The 18,027-nt window shown below is 44.4% G+C and overlaps 1 protein-coding gene across 1 annotated transcript in view; it reads right to left on the reverse strand.

Annotated features, from left to right (window-relative positions):
- The window catches only part of Polr3b (RNA polymerase III subunit B), a 96,285-nt gene that overhangs the window by 10,883 nt on the left and 67,375 nt on the right, over positions 1–18,027 (reverse strand). Inside the window, exons 21-23 of the mRNA XM_051172652.1 lie at positions 17,533–17,691; positions 15,717–15,834; positions 14,343–14,485 (exon numbers count right to left, since the gene is read on the reverse strand). Of these exons, the coding sequence (XP_051028609.1) occupies positions 14,343–14,485; positions 15,717–15,834; positions 17,533–17,691 (420 nt within the window). The remainder of the gene's footprint in view (positions 1–14,342; positions 14,486–15,716; positions 15,835–17,532; positions 17,692–18,027) is intronic.

The following is an 18,027-nucleotide window of genomic DNA, read 5'->3' on the forward strand; positions in this document are numbered from 1 at the left end:
TTCCTGTTTGTCCTCTACATAATTCAAGCCACTTGTTTTCTTTTTAATTAAAGTTATTATTATTGAAGCGTTGGAGTGAAAGGGTACCTCCAGAACCCCAAACTTCTTTAAAATAAAATCTTTATGATATGTATATCATGAAAAGCCAAAACGCAGAGAGAATCCACATGCTTATTCAGAACTGTGTTAACACTGTTTTCTAGTGGCTGCCAGTAAGACAGCAGCTAGGCCTATGAGGTTGGATTCTAGAGCATACAGTTCCTTTGACAGCTATTTTGGTTGAAAAAGTTTTTTTTTTTTTTTTAAATCATATCATGAATGTTTTCCTGTATGAATAACAGAAATAGTCATTTGGTATGCTGCAGTTCAATTCCAGCTGTGTGCCAAAATTTATATTAAGCAGAGTATAAGACTTCTATCTTCCCTCCAAAACCACATCTTATCCATACTGAAATTACCTGACAAAATCTGAGAGCTACTGGGAAATCTACTTTGAAAGAGATCAAACTCTGACAACATCGTGTGGCAATGAGCAAAATGTTGGAAGCAGCCATCCCTATAAGGCCTGTGACATCTGGTGAGAGCTGGTGATACCCCTTAAACACAACCAGAGAAAACGCAGCACCCTTTTAGGCAGAGCTCACAGGGATGCTGGTGTCAGCCTGGGGTAAGATGCCGCCCACCCTCCAAAGCACCAGGAGAAGTTGGGGAGGGGGTGGCTACAGGTGGTCCCAGAAGAGACTGAGGCAGTGGGACACGCAGGCTGGGACTTGGGGACGGCAGGAAGATAGGAGGCCTGCACTTGGTATTGTTGGTTTTAAGTTGACACATTTAATTGTGCCAATTCAACCTCATTATGCTATTAAGATGAAATGCTCGTTCCTAAAATCAGAATCTAGTCATTTTCCTCCAAGCCCAACTAATCTTTACTACTTAGCTTCCTTTTGGGAAGTTTTAAAATTATCTGTCTTTTCCTGACACTTGTGGCAAAAAATATACACAGAATCTTTTTTTTATTCTGTCCCATAACAGAACTGCTTTGGTTGTATCCGAACCAAGGGCACCTGTAAGCCAAAAATTAAATCTTCGCTAACTTAAAATTACTTGAGTCCCTGAAAAACCCTTTTATATGCCAAGATGGTTCCCATAGCAGACAGCCCTGTGTTGTTTGTTTTGTGTGAAAGTGAATGATAAAAGACCCATGAAATCGACACAGAAAGCCAGAACAGCAGAGAGAGGCAAGGGCTCTCCATCACGGCGGCTTCTACCCTCTGCTGCCTTGCCGAACAATGGGAGCTACACATCCAACTGCAGATCCAACACAGCTGTGCATTTCATTAGATGAAGAGCAGTAGTGACACAAGTAAATAATTAACTTATTCTGCCCCACTGACTGTGCTTATGAGACCAGTCATAGCTGACAGAGTTTAATACAAGTTAACACAAAGGGGCCATAATGAGCTTAGGAGTTAAAACAAAATATTTAGACAGAATTTGATGATCTTGAATCTCAAATTAGACAGATGATTTTTTAAGTTTGCATTTCACTGACTCCATCGGGGGTAAAGAACGTTCTCAATCTTACATGCACATTCTCCCTTTTTCCTTCCTTCCATATCTCTCTGGTTCAAAAGTATTCAAATCTTCACCACACTGGGAAAGTTTCTTTTCTTCCAATGAAAAATTAGAGCGGTTTTTTATCAAGGAACAGAGGCATAAAGTCCATCCCAGGACTAAGAACTTTTGAAAAGTTGTAATCATTTCCCTTGAATGCTGGCTTAAAATGCAAATGATATGCAGTGTGCTTTAGTGTGTCAGCGCTCCCCTGGACCCCTGGAAAGAGGACGGACGACAAGCAAAGCGTGGCTAATGGGAGCTGTTGGGAAATCATTACTGAGTCATACCTTCAGTGCTTACGCAGCATTTCAGATTTTAAAATAAAATTTCATCCCCTGGCTCACGCTGATGTCTCAACTCCATTGTTTAGAGCACAGCCTCCTGGTAGCAAAAAGCAAATACATTTTGCTCAGGAACTTCGGTGACCTCCTGGAGGCAACTGGGAACTAGGCCACAGACTGTATCACAGGACTCTTAGCAAACACAAATCAATGAGGAAAAATAGAAGCTGGCAAAGTAAAGAGCAGAAGCCTTGCAAGAGAATATCACTCCATCAGCACTGACACCAATTCCGAGCGTAAAGAAGGAGAACTTACGGAGTCCAGGGAAGCTACAGCTGGGTGCCAGGCCACTGAGCGGCCCAGGCACTGCAGGCTCCTATACCAAGTTGCTTCCTTTATTTCTACAGTTTCAGAGAGCAACCCAGAAATCATGTAAGACCTGGTTTGCCCAGGGAAAGGCCAGTTGGCATTATGAATCATTTAGTTTTTAAAAATTTTATTTAAGTAATTTATTCAGATTACATCTCAATTGTTATCCCCTCGCTTGTATCTTCCCATTTCATTTGGTTTTCTTTTCTTTTTTTAAAAAGATTTATTTATTATTATGTATACAGAGCTCTGCCTGCATGTACACCTGCAGGCAGAGGAGGACATCAGATCACATTATAGATGGTTGTGAGCCACCATGTGGTTGCTGGGAATTGAACTCATGACCTCTGGAAGAGCAGACAGTGCTCTTAACCATTGAGTCCTCTCTCCAGCCCTCATTTGGTTTTCTTAAAATGTATTTCTAATAACTAATATTAATAGCAACTGGCCTATTAGTTTTAGTGAGTTAGACCTCTATGATGGAATATTTTAAATGAAATAGATAAGAGTTAACGTATCAGGAGGGAAAATCAGGCTGTGGTAGCTCATGCCAGTAAGACAAGTACTGGGGTAGCCCAAAGATTCTGAATTCAAGGCTAGCCTGGGCTACTCAGCTAGACCCTATCTCAAAAAGAAACACATACCAAACAACACACCAAAAAAAGGAAAAAAAAAAAAAAAAAAAAAAAGAAAAAAGACCATTGCAGAGCCATCTGAAGACAGGGGAGATGCTAACTGTAGATGACAACTGCAGTGATCCATTAATTCGAACGCTATTTCCGAGGTCCCTTCACCAGTGAGGGCTGACTAGCAAATGGTTTCCTATTGGTTGTCACATGGTATTACTAAGTCTATACCATGTGATTAGCACTGTAAGAAGGTGAGGACACAAAATCCAGGCAGTCAGATGTAGCTGACACAGATTAATCCAAGTCAACATTGGAAACGAGCAATGCCCTTCTATAACTGCACTTGGCACGTTTCAATGTTCCAGGAGGGCCACTGAAATCACACCACTTAGAGCCTAACTCACTGGATGGAAGGAAGTAGGAAGTGATTCTTCTCTGCAGTTACTCTGCAGGAAGTGAGCCTGCGCTCTGCAGTTACTCTGTAGGAAGTGAGCCTGCTCTCTGCAGTTACTCTGCAGGAAGTGAGCCTGCTCTCTGCAGTTACTCTGCAGGAAGTGAGCCTGCGCTCTGCAGTTACTCTGTAGGAGTTGAGCTGCTCTCTGCAGTTACTCTGCAGGAAGTGAGCCTGCTCTCTGCAGTTACTCTGCAGGAAGTGAGCCTGCGCTCTGCAGTTACTCTGTAGGAAGTGAGCCTGCTCTCTGCAGTTACTCTGCAGGAAGTGAGCCTGCTCTCTGCAGTTACTCTGCAGGAAGTGAGCCTCCTCTCTGCAGTTACTCTGCAGGAAGTGAGCCTGCTCTCTGCAGTTACTCTGCAGGAAGTGAGCCTGCTCTCTGCAGTTACTCTGCAGGAAGTGAGCCTGCTCTCTGCAGTTACTCTGCAGGAAGTGAGCCTGCTCTCTGCAGTTACTCTGCAGGAAGTGGAGCCTGCTCTCTGCAGTTACTCTGCAGGAAGTGAGCCTGCTCTCTGCAGTTACTCTGCAGGAAGTGAGCCTGCTCTCTGCAGTTACTCTGCAGGAAGTGAGCCTGCGCTCTGCAGTTACTCTGCAGGAAGTGAGCCTCCTCTCTGCAGTTACTCTGCAGGAAGTGAGCCTCCTCTCTGCAGTTACTCTGCAGGAAGTGAGCCTGCTCTCTGCAGTTACTCTGCAGGAAGTGAGCCTGCGCTCTGCAGTTACTCTGCAGGAAGTGAGCCTCCTCTCTGCAGTTACTCTGCAGGAAGTGAGCCTGCTCTCTGCAGTTACTCTGCAGGAAGTGAGCCTGCTCTCTGCAGTTACTCTGCAGGAAGTGAGCCTGCTCTCTGCAGTTACTCTGCAGGAAGTGAGCCTGCTCTCTGCAGTTACTCTGCAGGAAGTGAGCCTGCTCTCTGCAGTTACTCTGCAGGAAGTGAGCCTCCTCTCTGCAGTTACACTGTAGGAAGTGAGCCTGCTCTCTGCAGTTACTCTGCAGGAAGTGAGCCTGCTCTCTGCAGTTACTCTGCAGGAAGTGAGCCTGCTCTCTGCAGTTACTCTGCAGGAAGTGAGCCTGCTCTCTGCAGTTACTACTCTGCAGGAAGTGAGCCTGCTCTCTGCAGTACTCTGCAGGAAGTGAGCCTGCGCTCTGCAGTTACTCTGCAGGAAGTGAGCCTCCTCTCTGCAGTACTCTGCAGGAAGTGAGCCTCCTCTCTGCAGTTACTCTGCAGGAAGTGAGCCTGCTCTCTGCAGTTACTCTGCAGGAAGTGAGCCTGCGCTCTGCAGTTACTCTGCAGGAAGTGAGCCTCCTCTCTGCAGTTACTCTGCAGGAAGTGAGCCTGCTCTCTGCAGTTACTCTGCAGGAAGTGAGCCTGCTCTCTGCAGTTACTCTGCAGGAAGTGAGCCTGCTCTCTGCAGTTACTCTGCAGGAAGTGAGCCTGCTCTCTGCAGTTACTCTGCAGGAAGTGAGCCTGCTCTCTGCAGTTACTCTGCAGGAAGTGAGCCTGCTCTCTGCAGTTACTCTGCACCAAGAGGCTGGGTGGTGAAGAGGTAAACTTGACTGATGCCATGTTCATGAGGCTCATGAACGTGGGGGATGATATCTGTAGAGTTTCTCTCTCCTTGGACCTTAGTGCAGTGGAGGGAGGACAACAAGGAGTCAGGTGACTTTAATCTGCCGGTCTTCTGTTTAGCATTACTATATGGGCAGTTGGTGCTTGGCTAGAATGGAAGGAGTGGAGACAGGCCCTAGCAGCTTAGTCTTTATCCGGGGAATACTTAGCACCCCCATCATCAGGCAATTGTGTCAGAAGAACTGATGAGCCAATGTCTGAGAGCAACTTTATGGTCCTTAGAGAAAATCTAAATACAAGGAATTATTAGTATATAAGAAACCTAATTGCTCTCAGCAGGAAGTACTAAGAGGAGATCAACTTAATGAAGGGCCAGCCAGGAACGTCGGCTGCAGAGGTCGGAGCCTGCACCCTCGTCTCTTGTTGTGGCCATCTCACACCTCACAGCTACTCAGGGCCAAGGCACGAGTGTCTAGTGGGAACTTGCGTCCTGCTGGTGAACATGGCTCAATAGGGCCAAAGCAGCAGCCAGAACGCTCTCACTTTGACCGCTCATATCAAGAAAGAAATTCTTAACAAATTCATGTCTATGTGCCTTAATACATTCAGAAATGTAAATTTCCAAATCAAAATGTGAAGGCTAACACAGGTGGTTACTCTTTTCTTTCCCTTTTTTCCAGTTATCGAATTAACCTTTTCTTTCTCTCATCACCACCTAAGTCATCCCAAGGGGGAGAGAAAGGGAGGACAAAAAAGCTGCCATATCACGTCCAGATCTATCACATCACTTGCCATATCCTGGCTGATGTAACTTCAGTCCGGCTATTCCTTACATGTTAACAGATAAATACTGCATAAGAAAACTTGATTAGCTTTCTTATTAAAACATCACTCTAAATGAGAAGAGGCGCGAGAAGACAATAGCGTTTTTACAGGGCTTTCCCATGAGCAGTTGAATGGATTGATGTGATAAAATTTGCATAGTCTGAGGCACACAAAGGGCTGATTAATTGAAGCCCTTACAATGCTTCTGGAAGCAGCTATTGTAAAACAATAACCATAGGAACTTTACAAAATACACATGACTAAACGTGTCAAGAACTTAATGAAATGTGTTGAGCCTACACTATTTGGAAACAGCATTGGAGATTTTTATTCTGGGCCATAAAACACTAAATACCCTAATTTTGAAGCTTTAGTTGGGTATTTACGAAAAGGGCAGAGGGCTGCAGTGAGCCACAGAGGACCAAAACTTGTTCTTAGAAAACAAGTTGAAGTAAAGTCTTCTTACAGAGAGGCGTCTATGTGGGCAGGATCCAGACTTTTAATATTAGTAGGTTATTGGAATTCCTGCTTGGACTTGGATTTTTAGGGATGTTGGACAAAATGCACCTTATCTTTGGGCTCTCACCACTACTTTAATCAGTCACCCCCGCTCTCCCCTCCCACTTAGAAACTTCCATTCAAGCAGGATCAGGCAGCGAGCCTGAAACATCCAGTGTGTTTGAAGGTGGCCTGGCAGAGGATTTTAACAAGTGCTGTGGGAGGACAAGGTGCCAGCCATGTGGTTTTTACTCTAGGCTGAGATCTTCTCACTCACCCAATTTAGAAAACACTACAGAAAAAACATAATGAACGAAATTCTGGGAAAACTGGCCTTTAGCTTGTTTAATGAACAAACATTGCTCTCGAGTTTTCTGGCACCCACAATCAGTTTCTTGCTCCTCGCAGTCTCTTCACAGCACTACAGAGGGAAGCTACATGTTCCAGATGGTAGGGCAGAACTTCTTTTAAGCTATATTTCACCAAAACATCAATAAATTACTTTAGCAGATTACTGAATAGTTTTTAGAGGCAAGCAATCTTTTAATGGGACTTATTTTGATCAAGAGTCAAAGATAACTATTCTAGAAAATCCTGTCCATAAATACACTATCCTTTCCAAGCCACCGACAAATAAGTACAGAGAACTGCTAAGTGAAAGTTGATGAGACCAAGCTTCTTCTTCAACACAACAGTTGACTTCTAGCATTTTAACTGGCTCTCTGGTCCCAGAGGGTGAAGGGGGGCACTAGGGAATGGGTGTCATTATCTCAGATTTGCAGTTATTAAAACGCTTCTGTTTGCCAGGACAAACACTCTTGCTCAAATACAGTTTTTCCTTAGAAACAGTGCTTGGCATCGCTGTAGTTCTGTGATCTGCGGGACCTTTGTTGGAGGTGCTAATCCTTTTTCACATGAGAGACTGAGAAACGTTCTTTCAGGAGAGTGATATATTGCTTTCCCCCCCTCTCCACATCAAAGGAGTCTACTCTTTCCTTGCTCACTGTGAATGGCAGCAACAGAAAGAGGATATCCAGAAAATATAATAATTCGCTTTGCCTGATGAAACTTAGCTCCTTAGGCTAATATCGTCCTTTCCTAAAAAATTAAAAAAGATCAAGAAGAAAATCTAATGAAGGAATTATTAGAGGAAATACCTCAATATGAAAATAATATTTGGCTCCAAATTAAAAAAATTCTACATAGAGCTTCCTCAATGTAGATTTTAATTTATAAAAAGCCAAAGAGCCTAATATACTTGTTTCTGTTTCAAAAAAGAAGACGAGCTCTAGGTTTCAGTCAGCACTATGTGAACATGTCTGTGCATCTTTACCTACAAAGTTGATGATGACAGGATAGGAAAGCACACACTGCAGACCCGCGCCACTCTCTGCTGGCAACCTTTGGAAGGTCATCCCACACAAACCACTGGAGTCACAGCTTTACTCCCAAGTAAAACACCAGAAACATGGAAAAGATCAAACTCCCCAAAGAACATAAACCCAAGCCGATCTGCCTCCTTTGTGACCACACATGGCCCGCCACCCTTTGCTACAGAGGCCCTCACTGAGGAAGCCAGCACCCCAGATATTTTTCATCAAAAGCCCGTGGGCCAGCAAGAGATGACCTGCCACAGTCTTGCTGATGATAACGGATCGAGCGAAGACCCAACAGGAGTCAGTGTGCTCTTCATGAAGACGCCCTGGCTGTCACAGGGAGCAGAACGCAACAGCGTGCTGAGAGCGTGCTGCTCTGCTTCTCATTTTCATCCGAGATGACTCGGTCCTTCTGCAACACTGGCTGTCAGTTCAAACCTGGGCTGCAGTATTGCTGCTGCTTTTTGTGTTTCTGTTTTGTTCTCTTGTTTTGTGACAGGGTCTCACTAGGTAGGGCAGGCTGTTCTGGAACTTGCTCTGCAGACCATGCTGGCCTTGAAATCACAAGGATCAGCTTGTCTCTGCTCAGCAAGCGCTGGTATTAAAGGCTTGTGGCACCGCGCCCGGCCTACCGGGTTTTGGAGGGTACAGAGGGTAATGCTACAGGGAATGATAAAACCCATCTACGGCTTACAGTGGTCCTCCTCTGGCCAGTCACGGTCTTTGCTCACCACTCTGCTTCTGTGGGCACGCTGTGGCATGGATTCCGTTGCTCCAGCTTACTTACACATTCTATCCTCTTTAACCTTCGCCAGCTCTTTGATCGTACACAGCCTAGAGCTACCAATGCTCAACTTCCTCATTGCCTCATTTAGCTACTAGTCACCCTGTTACATTTGGAGTGACTATGATTGAGCAAGGATCAACACTTAAGCTCATGAGACTAAGATCTCCAATCTGCTGCTGCCGCTGCCTGCTGGAGAGGGTGTCTCAAGAGGAGTTAGTGTAGAAATGTAATCTAATCTGTGTACCATACATGCACTAAGGGAACCCCTAACAACAGCTTTAAAACCAACCAACCAATAAACAAACAAACAAACCAAAACCAGATAACAAACCATACTACTCCCTGAACACCAAGAACTTACCTCCATGGTTAAAAGGTGGAGCATAAATACATGTTAAATAAAAATAACCTGTAGATTTTCTTCTAGAGAAGACTTATGGATCAACTTGCAGGCAATGCTGAAGTATCTAAACAAACCCACATTTCAAGAGTGGAAATCAGCTCCATTAACCACGGCAAGTCAGTTGAACCAGGAACATGGTTTGGGGCATACACCTCAGAACTCCACAAACTCGTGAGACTTTTATTAGTCCATTTTGTAATGATTAATAAAAGCACGCTGGTGCTATGGATCCTGATCTCCAATGCATTCTCATTTCCCTTGGCAGTATCTGCCTCTCTTAGAAGATGTGACACAGTTCCTCTCTGGGCTGTTCCCCCCCAAGTTGTGCTGCTACTGTGATCACTGTCCCGGCACTTCCTCCACAGCCCTTCTTCTGGCTTTAGCTATTACCTCTAGCAGAAGATTGGGAGAATGGTCAAAACTGAAGGCTCTGAATTTTACTTCATTTTCTATTGAATTTTCTTCAAATTCACAAGACTGAGTTCTAATCAATCAAGCTACTAAAGCCTTGGCAGGTGATAAGTTAAAGAAGGGAGCAGGGACACTTCCTAATGAGCTGACATTAGTAGAGCAGGGTACCAGGAAATACAGTTTTGGGGAGTATGTCTTCGGGACAGCTCCAGGCCCACTCGGGTATGGCAGCATTTGTTTTACTTTCATGGCAGATATAAACAGATTCATCTAGGGAAAATGGGAATCCTGAAAAGATGCCCCTCTCAAGAAGACACAGAAAAAACGTGGAAGATTTCTTCCGATGGAGTCTCAGGAAAAGGCTGGAGCTTTTCTATGGAGACATTTCCAGGACTGTGGCAATTCTAGAGGAAATGTCAATGGAAACAAAGAACCACCTTTGGCCAGATTAATGGAAGAGGCAACACACTCAGAAAGTTCTGGATTCAAATCTTGGTTCTGCAAGCATTAAGCTGTATCAGACAGATGTCCTCTCTGAGGTTCAAAGCCCTATTCTGTATGCTAGGAATCCCAGCACTGGCTACAACAGTACAGGTGAAAGGACAGAACACACATAAAATGTTTGCAAATTATCACTACACCAAAAGTACCATGCTGTAAGTTAGGGGATCAACAGCACACACCTGACTCCCAAATCCTACCCCTATCTCTAACCTCTAGCTGGGTTCCAGCCTCATGCCCACTTGCTTCCTCTACTTAAAGGTCTACAGACATCTCAGACCCGAGGCTCAAACTCTGAACAGGTGCCCTTGCCTAACTCCAGAACATGGCTCCTGTCTCATTCCCACCCATCTTACTGAAGAGCAAACTGCTAGCTCAGGTCAGACATCCTATGGTTTGGATTTATTCCCTTAAACATATATGTGACAAATTCAGTCCTTAAACATATGTGCAAATTCAGTCCTCAAACATATGTGTAACAGTGTTGGGCAGTGGGGACCACTGGGATGTGTTTAGGGTAGAAGGTGCCATCTCATGAGAAGATCAGTGCCCATCTGAGGACAGAGGCATCTGAGGCTGCACACTGCATCACACGATTTCTCTCTACTCTCTAGTGTGTTCTTTTGCCCTTTCACTGTCTATCAAGAGATGATTTTCTTAAAAAGCCCTCAACAGACGTGAGAGCCTTTGGCCTTGAATGTTTTAGCTTCTAGAACTGTAAGAAACAAATCTTTGTACTTACAAGTTGTCCGGGCTTACTTTAGCCATAGTAGCACAGATCAGATGAAATTACATGGTTAAGGGAGAGAAGTCCCTGAAGGTCACTGGCCAGGCAGCCTAGCCGAGCCACTGAGCTTCAGGGTCACTGAGAAACAAAAAGGTGGAACATGAGCAAGGATATATACCAGATGCCAACCCTGAACCTCTACACACATGTGCTCATGTGCATGTGGCACCTGCATATATACATGCATGTAACACACACACACAAACACACACCAATACACAAGAACTTATAGAGAAACAGTACAAAAATGATGAGTTATGCAACATACAGTTTATATAAATAACGCCAGATTTACTACATGATAATGCTGTCAAAATCCTCAGGGAAAATAATTTTCATATTAGAATGTTCCCTACAAAGCAGAGATCAAGAGAGGCCTGCTGAGGACGGGATATGTTTATGCATACACAGCCTCATGAGGCTTATTTCCTATGATCCTTTTTTCAATAATTTAAAGAACAATTATTCTATAAGAAGAGGGGGAGTTGGGGAGGAGAAAAAGTTAAACAACACAGGAAGAATCTAGAAGCAGGAATTTCCGTAAGTCAGCAGCTTGCTATCTGTGGCTGACCATGTCTCTCCAGGTGAGCATGTTGGTGCCCTGACTCTCAGTAAACCTTAGAAGGCAGCTGTATTTAGTGATCACACGCTTTTGATCCCAGCACAGAGGAGGCAGAGTCAGGTGGATCTCTGTGAATTGGAGGCCAGCTGGACTACATACCCAGCCAAGGCTACATAGTGAGACTGCCTTAAAAGCAAACAAATGAAACCACTAATCCCTCTCCCCAGACAACAACATAAGAGGTAATTACAGGTGAATGAAATCACAGAGATGAACTCTAATCCAATACGCCTGGTGAATTTATAACACAAACACTAGGGATATATGTGAAGAGGGAAAATGCCATTTGAGAACATAGTGAGGTGATAGTTTGCACACCAAGGAACAAGGCCTCAGAAGAACCCATATCTGCTGACATGGTGCCCTTGAATGGCTAGCCTCAAGATAGTAAGAAAATGGACTGCTGCTGTGAGCCTCCCAGAGCTGTGGGACTGGCTGTAGCAGCCTTAATATACTGATACAGTGTGTACCCAGTCTTCCTGTGAAAAAGCCACTTGGCGTTCAATCAATAAGCACTCTGCACAAGACAGTTTCTAGCTCTGGTGGACTGTTGGCTCATGAATGTTATTTAAAGCACCCCACGTGTGTTTAACATCAGGTGTTTTCCTTAATTGATCTCTACCATATTTTTTGAGTCAGTCTCGCACTTAAACAAGAACCCAGCAATTCAGCAAACTAGCTGGTGTGAGCCAGGGGTCCTCTCGTCTTTCCTCCCCTCCTCAGTGCAGAGATTACAGATGTGCACTGCTACCCTTGGTGCCCTCAAAAGAGTTTTGGGGATCTGAACTTAGGCCCACTGTTTTTGCGGCGGGCACTTTACAAACTGAGCTGTCTCCCTAGCCCAGAACTGAGTTCGGAATACAGCCAAGAAGCTCTGCCTCAGAACGAATGCCGCCGTTTGGAGCAGGAAAATCGGAGGCTCCATAAAGGAGACCCGTGTGTGCCCCCAAGTAGAAGGAAACTGTACAAAGAGTCTGGTGACGGCATGCAATAACAACACAAAGACAAATAGGTAATCCCCAGAATTGCAAATAACTGAGGAGAAATTATTCCTTCAGAAAGAAGTTTAGGTTACAGAGGAGCTATACATGAATGATCACTTATTTTGTATTGAATGCTGTCTATGAAATGAAATGACTCAAGATTATGACAGTCCTCCTCAGGGGTAACGTAGGATGGAAAGAGGAGAGGTGTAAGTTCCTGAACCTACCAAGAGTAAATCAGTAAACACCAAAAATGAATGGGTATGTCTAAGAATACTTAGTGATACAAAGATACAAATGGATGAAATTGCTTTTGGGAGTGCATACAGATGGAGGAAGAACAAGGAGCAATTTTTCCTTTAGCATATGGGCTCTCTTTTTCTATTTGCAGGGCTCAAGAGGGAAGTCATGCACCATAGAACTGTATCATCAGCCCAAACTGCCACTTGAAAATACAACAAATTGACCTTTAATTTTGGGCCAGTGAGATCATGTAAAGTGCTGGTTGCCAAGTCTGATGACCTGAGTTTGAACTCCAGAACGTCCTGATGGAAGGAGACTCCTGACCGCTGTCCCCTGACCACCACACACGCACTGCTGCATACACACATAAACACACATACATATAAGATACTGTGTTTACTACTTGATAGAAGTAATAAACACTATAAATAAAGTGAAATTCCCACGAGAACCCTGGTCTTTCATTATTCTGTTAAAGTGAATGCTACCTATTTTTCTGTTTGGCTGCTTCCTTTTCTGCTTTTTGGCTTTTCAATGAATCTGATAAACTGTACGGCAGGCCTGTCAGGGGAATGAAGGCTCATCAGAAGGCTTTACCTTGGATTAAAAGGCATCTGGAAAAGGAAAAGTAGGAAGTCAAAGTCCTCACTGAAGAAAAGGTCAGCCACCCCGGGAGGACGCCCTTGAGCTTCGCAGAGAAACGTGTATGTCAGAGGCCCTAGGAGCAACTGAGCTCTAAAGCCACCATGCTTCTGTCAGCAAGCCTGATCCCTGCCATATTAACAGTTTGGGAAAATGCTACAGCACAAAGCCTTCCTGACATTTCACTTAGAGGCCCATGTTTAACGGAGCTTACTGACTGGGGTTCATCTGGGCAGCAGTGCTCTGTCCAGGCCTGTGTGCAGACTCAGAGTGTTTCAAGTCAGCCCTAGGACAAGCTACCCATCAAGAACTGAAGGCAGCCTCAGCTCTCCCCTATTTACTCAGATACCCTTACCAAGTACTCACTCAAGAGTCTGCTCCAACAAGGGCTTCATTTGGCTCCACAACTGAAAAAAAAAACCACGTTTCTGCCCTTCATAAGTTCAGTGCGACCAGTACCTACTAGACAAGCACTGACACGCCCACCAGTCTGCACAGAATGAGATGGTCTTGGGTAGGAGTCTTACTTCGGGTTGCTATTGCTGTGATGAAACACTATGATCAAAAAGCAGCTTGGGGAGAAAAGGGTCTATTTGGCTTAGGCTTCCACATCACTGTTCAGCATCAAAGGAAGTCAGCACAAGGACTCAAACAGGGTGAGAATCTGAAGACAGGAGCTGATGCAGAGGCCACGGAGGGGTGCTGCTTACTGGCTTGCTCTTCAGGGCTTGCTCAGCCTGCTTTCTTATAGAACACAGGACCACCAGCCCAGGGGTGGCACCATCCACCATGGACTAGGCCCTCCCCCAGCAATCACTAATTTCGAGAATGCCTCACAGCTGGATCTTGTGGAGGCATTTCCTCAACTGAGGTTCCCTCTTCTCAGATGACCCTAGCTTCTGTCAAGTTGACACAGACTAGACAGGGCTGCAATGTGACATGCGTGGGTTGATATATTATGGGATATTCTCTTATGGTGTGAGTTCTTGTAAGGAATATTGACATTTTCTAACATGTCAAATTCTGTTCTGTCTAGAGAAAGTCAAGTAAGATGAGAATAACCAAAGCTGTTAAGTAAAGAGATATTTATTTCTGAGGTACCTCCTAGCGCTGACCCTATTACACAACAGAACACAGAATGGCTAAAGCATGTGCCTTTCATAAGAAGAGTCACGGTTACTGCCATATGTACTTCATATGTAGAGTATCTGGATTTATAATTCTGGGCATAGAATGAAATGAAAATGAAAGAAACGATGAGATAAACACTTCTACCATATAAACCTCTAGATGTCATTGAGACACTAACAGATGAATCTGAGAGAAGATGAAACATTTGGGGTCACGCTTACCTTTTTGTCCATGACGACTGCTGAATTTGTCTCCGATCTCTGGACGCCGCGTCTGTCTCAGGAGCATCTTGATGAGGAAAGCGTCCTCAGCGTTGGAAGAGATCATCACTTTCTCAATGTAGGAGTCTGTTGCACCTTTATACCTGATGTGGATACATGGTCAGTAAAATAGCTTCCCACTGCCTGTTGTCATCTGTAACATATGTCTTCAAGCCCACCACGAAGTATTTCCATATTCTCTTCGCATGTTCTGAAAAATTACTCTCATTTCCCTCGTTAAATTTAAATTTAAGACTTTGTTTTTTGCAGTCTTAGGCATTTCTTATGAGGAAGACATAACATAACAATCTGACAGTTACTGATTTATTACAAACGGTATCAACAGCCGCTTTTGAGGCTCACACACTTAGTGTGAGAGTGCCTGCCTCATGGAGCAGAGCTGAGCTTCGAGAGATCTCCAGATCCAGCTGAGGGCCTGACCAATCTGCAACAGTCCTTTCACCTGCATACAACATTCCCATCCCACACACACCCTGCCTCGTGTAGTTTTTAAACAGGCGTTATAAGAGTCTACCATGAGTCAGATCTCTGGAGGCCAGAGTGCCTGCACAAAAGGAGATTGCTCCAGTAAGAAAGACAGACAATGGTCAATCCGGATTATAGGAACCAGACACCCAGGGACCAATCTTGCTAGGGCCTAGGAGGACGACAGTGGCAAATACGTGGGCTGTCAAACACTACCACAGAGTGGCCCAACAGGTAAGAGTGCTTAGGCCGAAAGAACAGCCTGAACCACTGTGTGTGGCCCAAAAGTAGATGGTACATTTTAAAGAGAAAATTCCCTAGAAACACAGGCTGGTATGCATATAATGCCAAGAGGCATGCTGGGGAACTTATCTAGGCTGGAAACAGCTCCATTCCAGTACACTGGTGATATTATGATGTTGCCAGTGTTTTACTTATTTATTTTCTATAACATAAATCTGGTTGTGACACTCTCTGCATAATAAATTCCAAACTCTCCTTTTCATTAGCAAAAGCAAGCTACACTTGGCGACCTCGCGGTTTCTTCTACATGGAACTCCTGTCTATTTGGCCTGTTCCTCTTGCCAGGTTACAGAGCTATCCGATTCCACACTTCAGTTTATCTTCTCTGACATTCTGTTTTCATGTAAGAAGGGGTATCCAAATGTGCTATTTCTAGTTCTTCAGTTTATTAAATCATATAGCTATATGATTCATCACATCTACATACACAGAACTAGAGATGGTGAGCTGCATGCCACACAGTCATACACAGTCATATATAGTATGTAATTCCCCATCCATTCTTTTCCCAAACATTTGTCTTATCAGGGTGGGAGCGATACACACGTGATGGGCACGTCTTTGTACTGCGGCTGCTGTGGCACGTTACTTCCTTCCAGAGGAATCTGAGTCACTGTGGGCATGGACTTGTTTACGAGCACTTGTTTGTTCTCTACTTTCTCACCTACGAAAAAGAGGAGAGCATTGACCAGATCATTGTCATCTGTGTAGAACGCACACGCTATGCTCAGGCTTACGAAACCCAGATGTGGAAGGAAGAGACAGGCCTTCTCAGTGGGAAGTAAGGGTCCACAGGGCTCAGAGGTAATTTTGTAAGGGGGGAAAAAAAAACCCCAATCAGATGGAAACCACAATGTGATTAATGAGAAACTGACTTAGGCCTATACACCAAGTGAAACTCCACCTCAATCAACAAGAAGCTGATTTAAGAGATGACGGCACACCACCAGGTGTGGTGGCGCACACTTTTAACCCCAGCACTTGGGAGGCGGAGGCAGGTGGATCACTGTGATGTTGAAGCCAGCCTAGTCTACAAAGCAAGTCCAGGACAGGCAAGGCTACACAGAGAAACCCTGTCTTGAAAAACGAGAGAGAGAGAGAGACACACAGAGAGAGAGAGAGACAGAGACAGACAGAGAGAGAGACAGAGAGAGAGAGAGAGAGAGAGAGAGAGAGAGAGAGAGAGAGAGAGAGAGAGAGAGAGAGAGAGAGAGAGAGAGACAGAGACAGAGACACAGAGACAGAGAGAGAGAGAGAGAGAGACAGAGATGGCACAACAAAGCAGGCACCACCCTAGTCAACAGTAAGTTCATGGATCTCTTAGGGCATCAGAATAGGTTGTTGTTTGTAGAAATTGCCAAGTCACCAACTACTTACCTTAAAAAAGAGAGAGAACCGCCCCCCCACCATCCCCCCCCCCAGCTCTGGTTTTGCCACTGTTTCAATTTAAGGACCAGCTACTTAAATAACCATCCTCATGCTTATTTTCAAAGCCACAGTGATGAGTGTTGGTGCTTCATGATAATTTCCAAGGAAGCAAAGGCAGACAGACTGGAGGGGGCTCGCACACTGTGTGGCTTGGGGGATCATAGCTCCCTGTAGCACTGTGCACTCAGGGCCCAACCATGACTATGTTGTGTGGAAGGTGATGGGTCTGACAACAGAATTTTTAGCCAGTTCCTGTGTCTCACTCAGCCCTAGTGTGCTGTTTTCCTTTCAGCTCGCCTCAGCTATCCAATTCCCGACACTTGCATAGTTTCTCAAGTGGCTTCTCTAACTCTCTGTAGCAGACACCGCCTACCCACATGCAGACTTCAGCTCACCCCCCTACAGAGACTGTGCAGATCCTCCACACTGTGCCACACAGTTACCTCTACGGTTCCTTACACTAGGTGTAACCTGACCCCATGATCAGTGCTAACCTTCTACACTAGCCTGTAGGACTGGACCCAAGGCAAGGGCTCTCTGTTCTACCAGCAAATTCAGTAATTATAATGAAGTCATTCCTTTTAGGGAAAGAATAGTCCAAAGTAAGACCATAAGCAAAATGTATAAAATAGGAAAATACCAGCACAAACACAGAGTCAAGACCTTATTCAAAACATGATTTCAAGTATGGCTTTTCTATAATTTAAGATTATGCCTAGAATACAATTTTGCTATGGGAAAACATACAAAATGCTTAGAAAAACAGACAGGAAGGAAATTCATCTAAAATGAGCACACTGGCTAAATCTAGAAGGGGGAGTTACACATTGGTTCTTTCTGCCCTGCTTATCAACATTTCAGAAATACCATTTAATAATTATCATGATTTCAAAAAGTACACACTGAAATTCATTATTGTTTTAAGGGTTCTTACCTGGAGAACAAATGCCATCTGCATCTAAAATTTCATGTCGCCAGATGGGTTTTCTGGTAGCAGCATCCAACATGGGACCCATCACCTTATCAAAAGTCTGGTTGGTGTATCGTTTCAATGTGCACTTAGCGTTTTTATATACAAGACAACGCCCAAAACCTGAAATGAAATCCCAAATGAGTCAGAATCTGCTGTGATACAAAACTAAGACAAAACATGGATTTGTGGTAGTCAATAAGCCACTTCACCTCATATTTCCAAGAACAAGAAGAAAAACCAAACCTCAATCTACTTTACCATTGGTAAATCTGGAACTGGCAAAAGAAACAAAACAAGTAACAATCCAAAATATGGCTCACAGTCCTCTGCCCACTGTCGATATAAACACTGATTTCTACGCCACTTTCCAGCATGTAGGAGGACACAAGGGGCATAAAGCCACGAAATACCAGAATTTCAAAGGGCCTTAGAAACCAGCTTTGCCATCTCCTTCTT

Source organism: Acomys russatus, chromosome 31, assembly GCF_903995435.1.
Source record: "Acomys russatus chromosome 31, mAcoRus1.1, whole genome shotgun sequence".
NCBI lineage: Eukaryota > Metazoa > Chordata > Mammalia > Rodentia > Muridae > Acomys > Acomys russatus.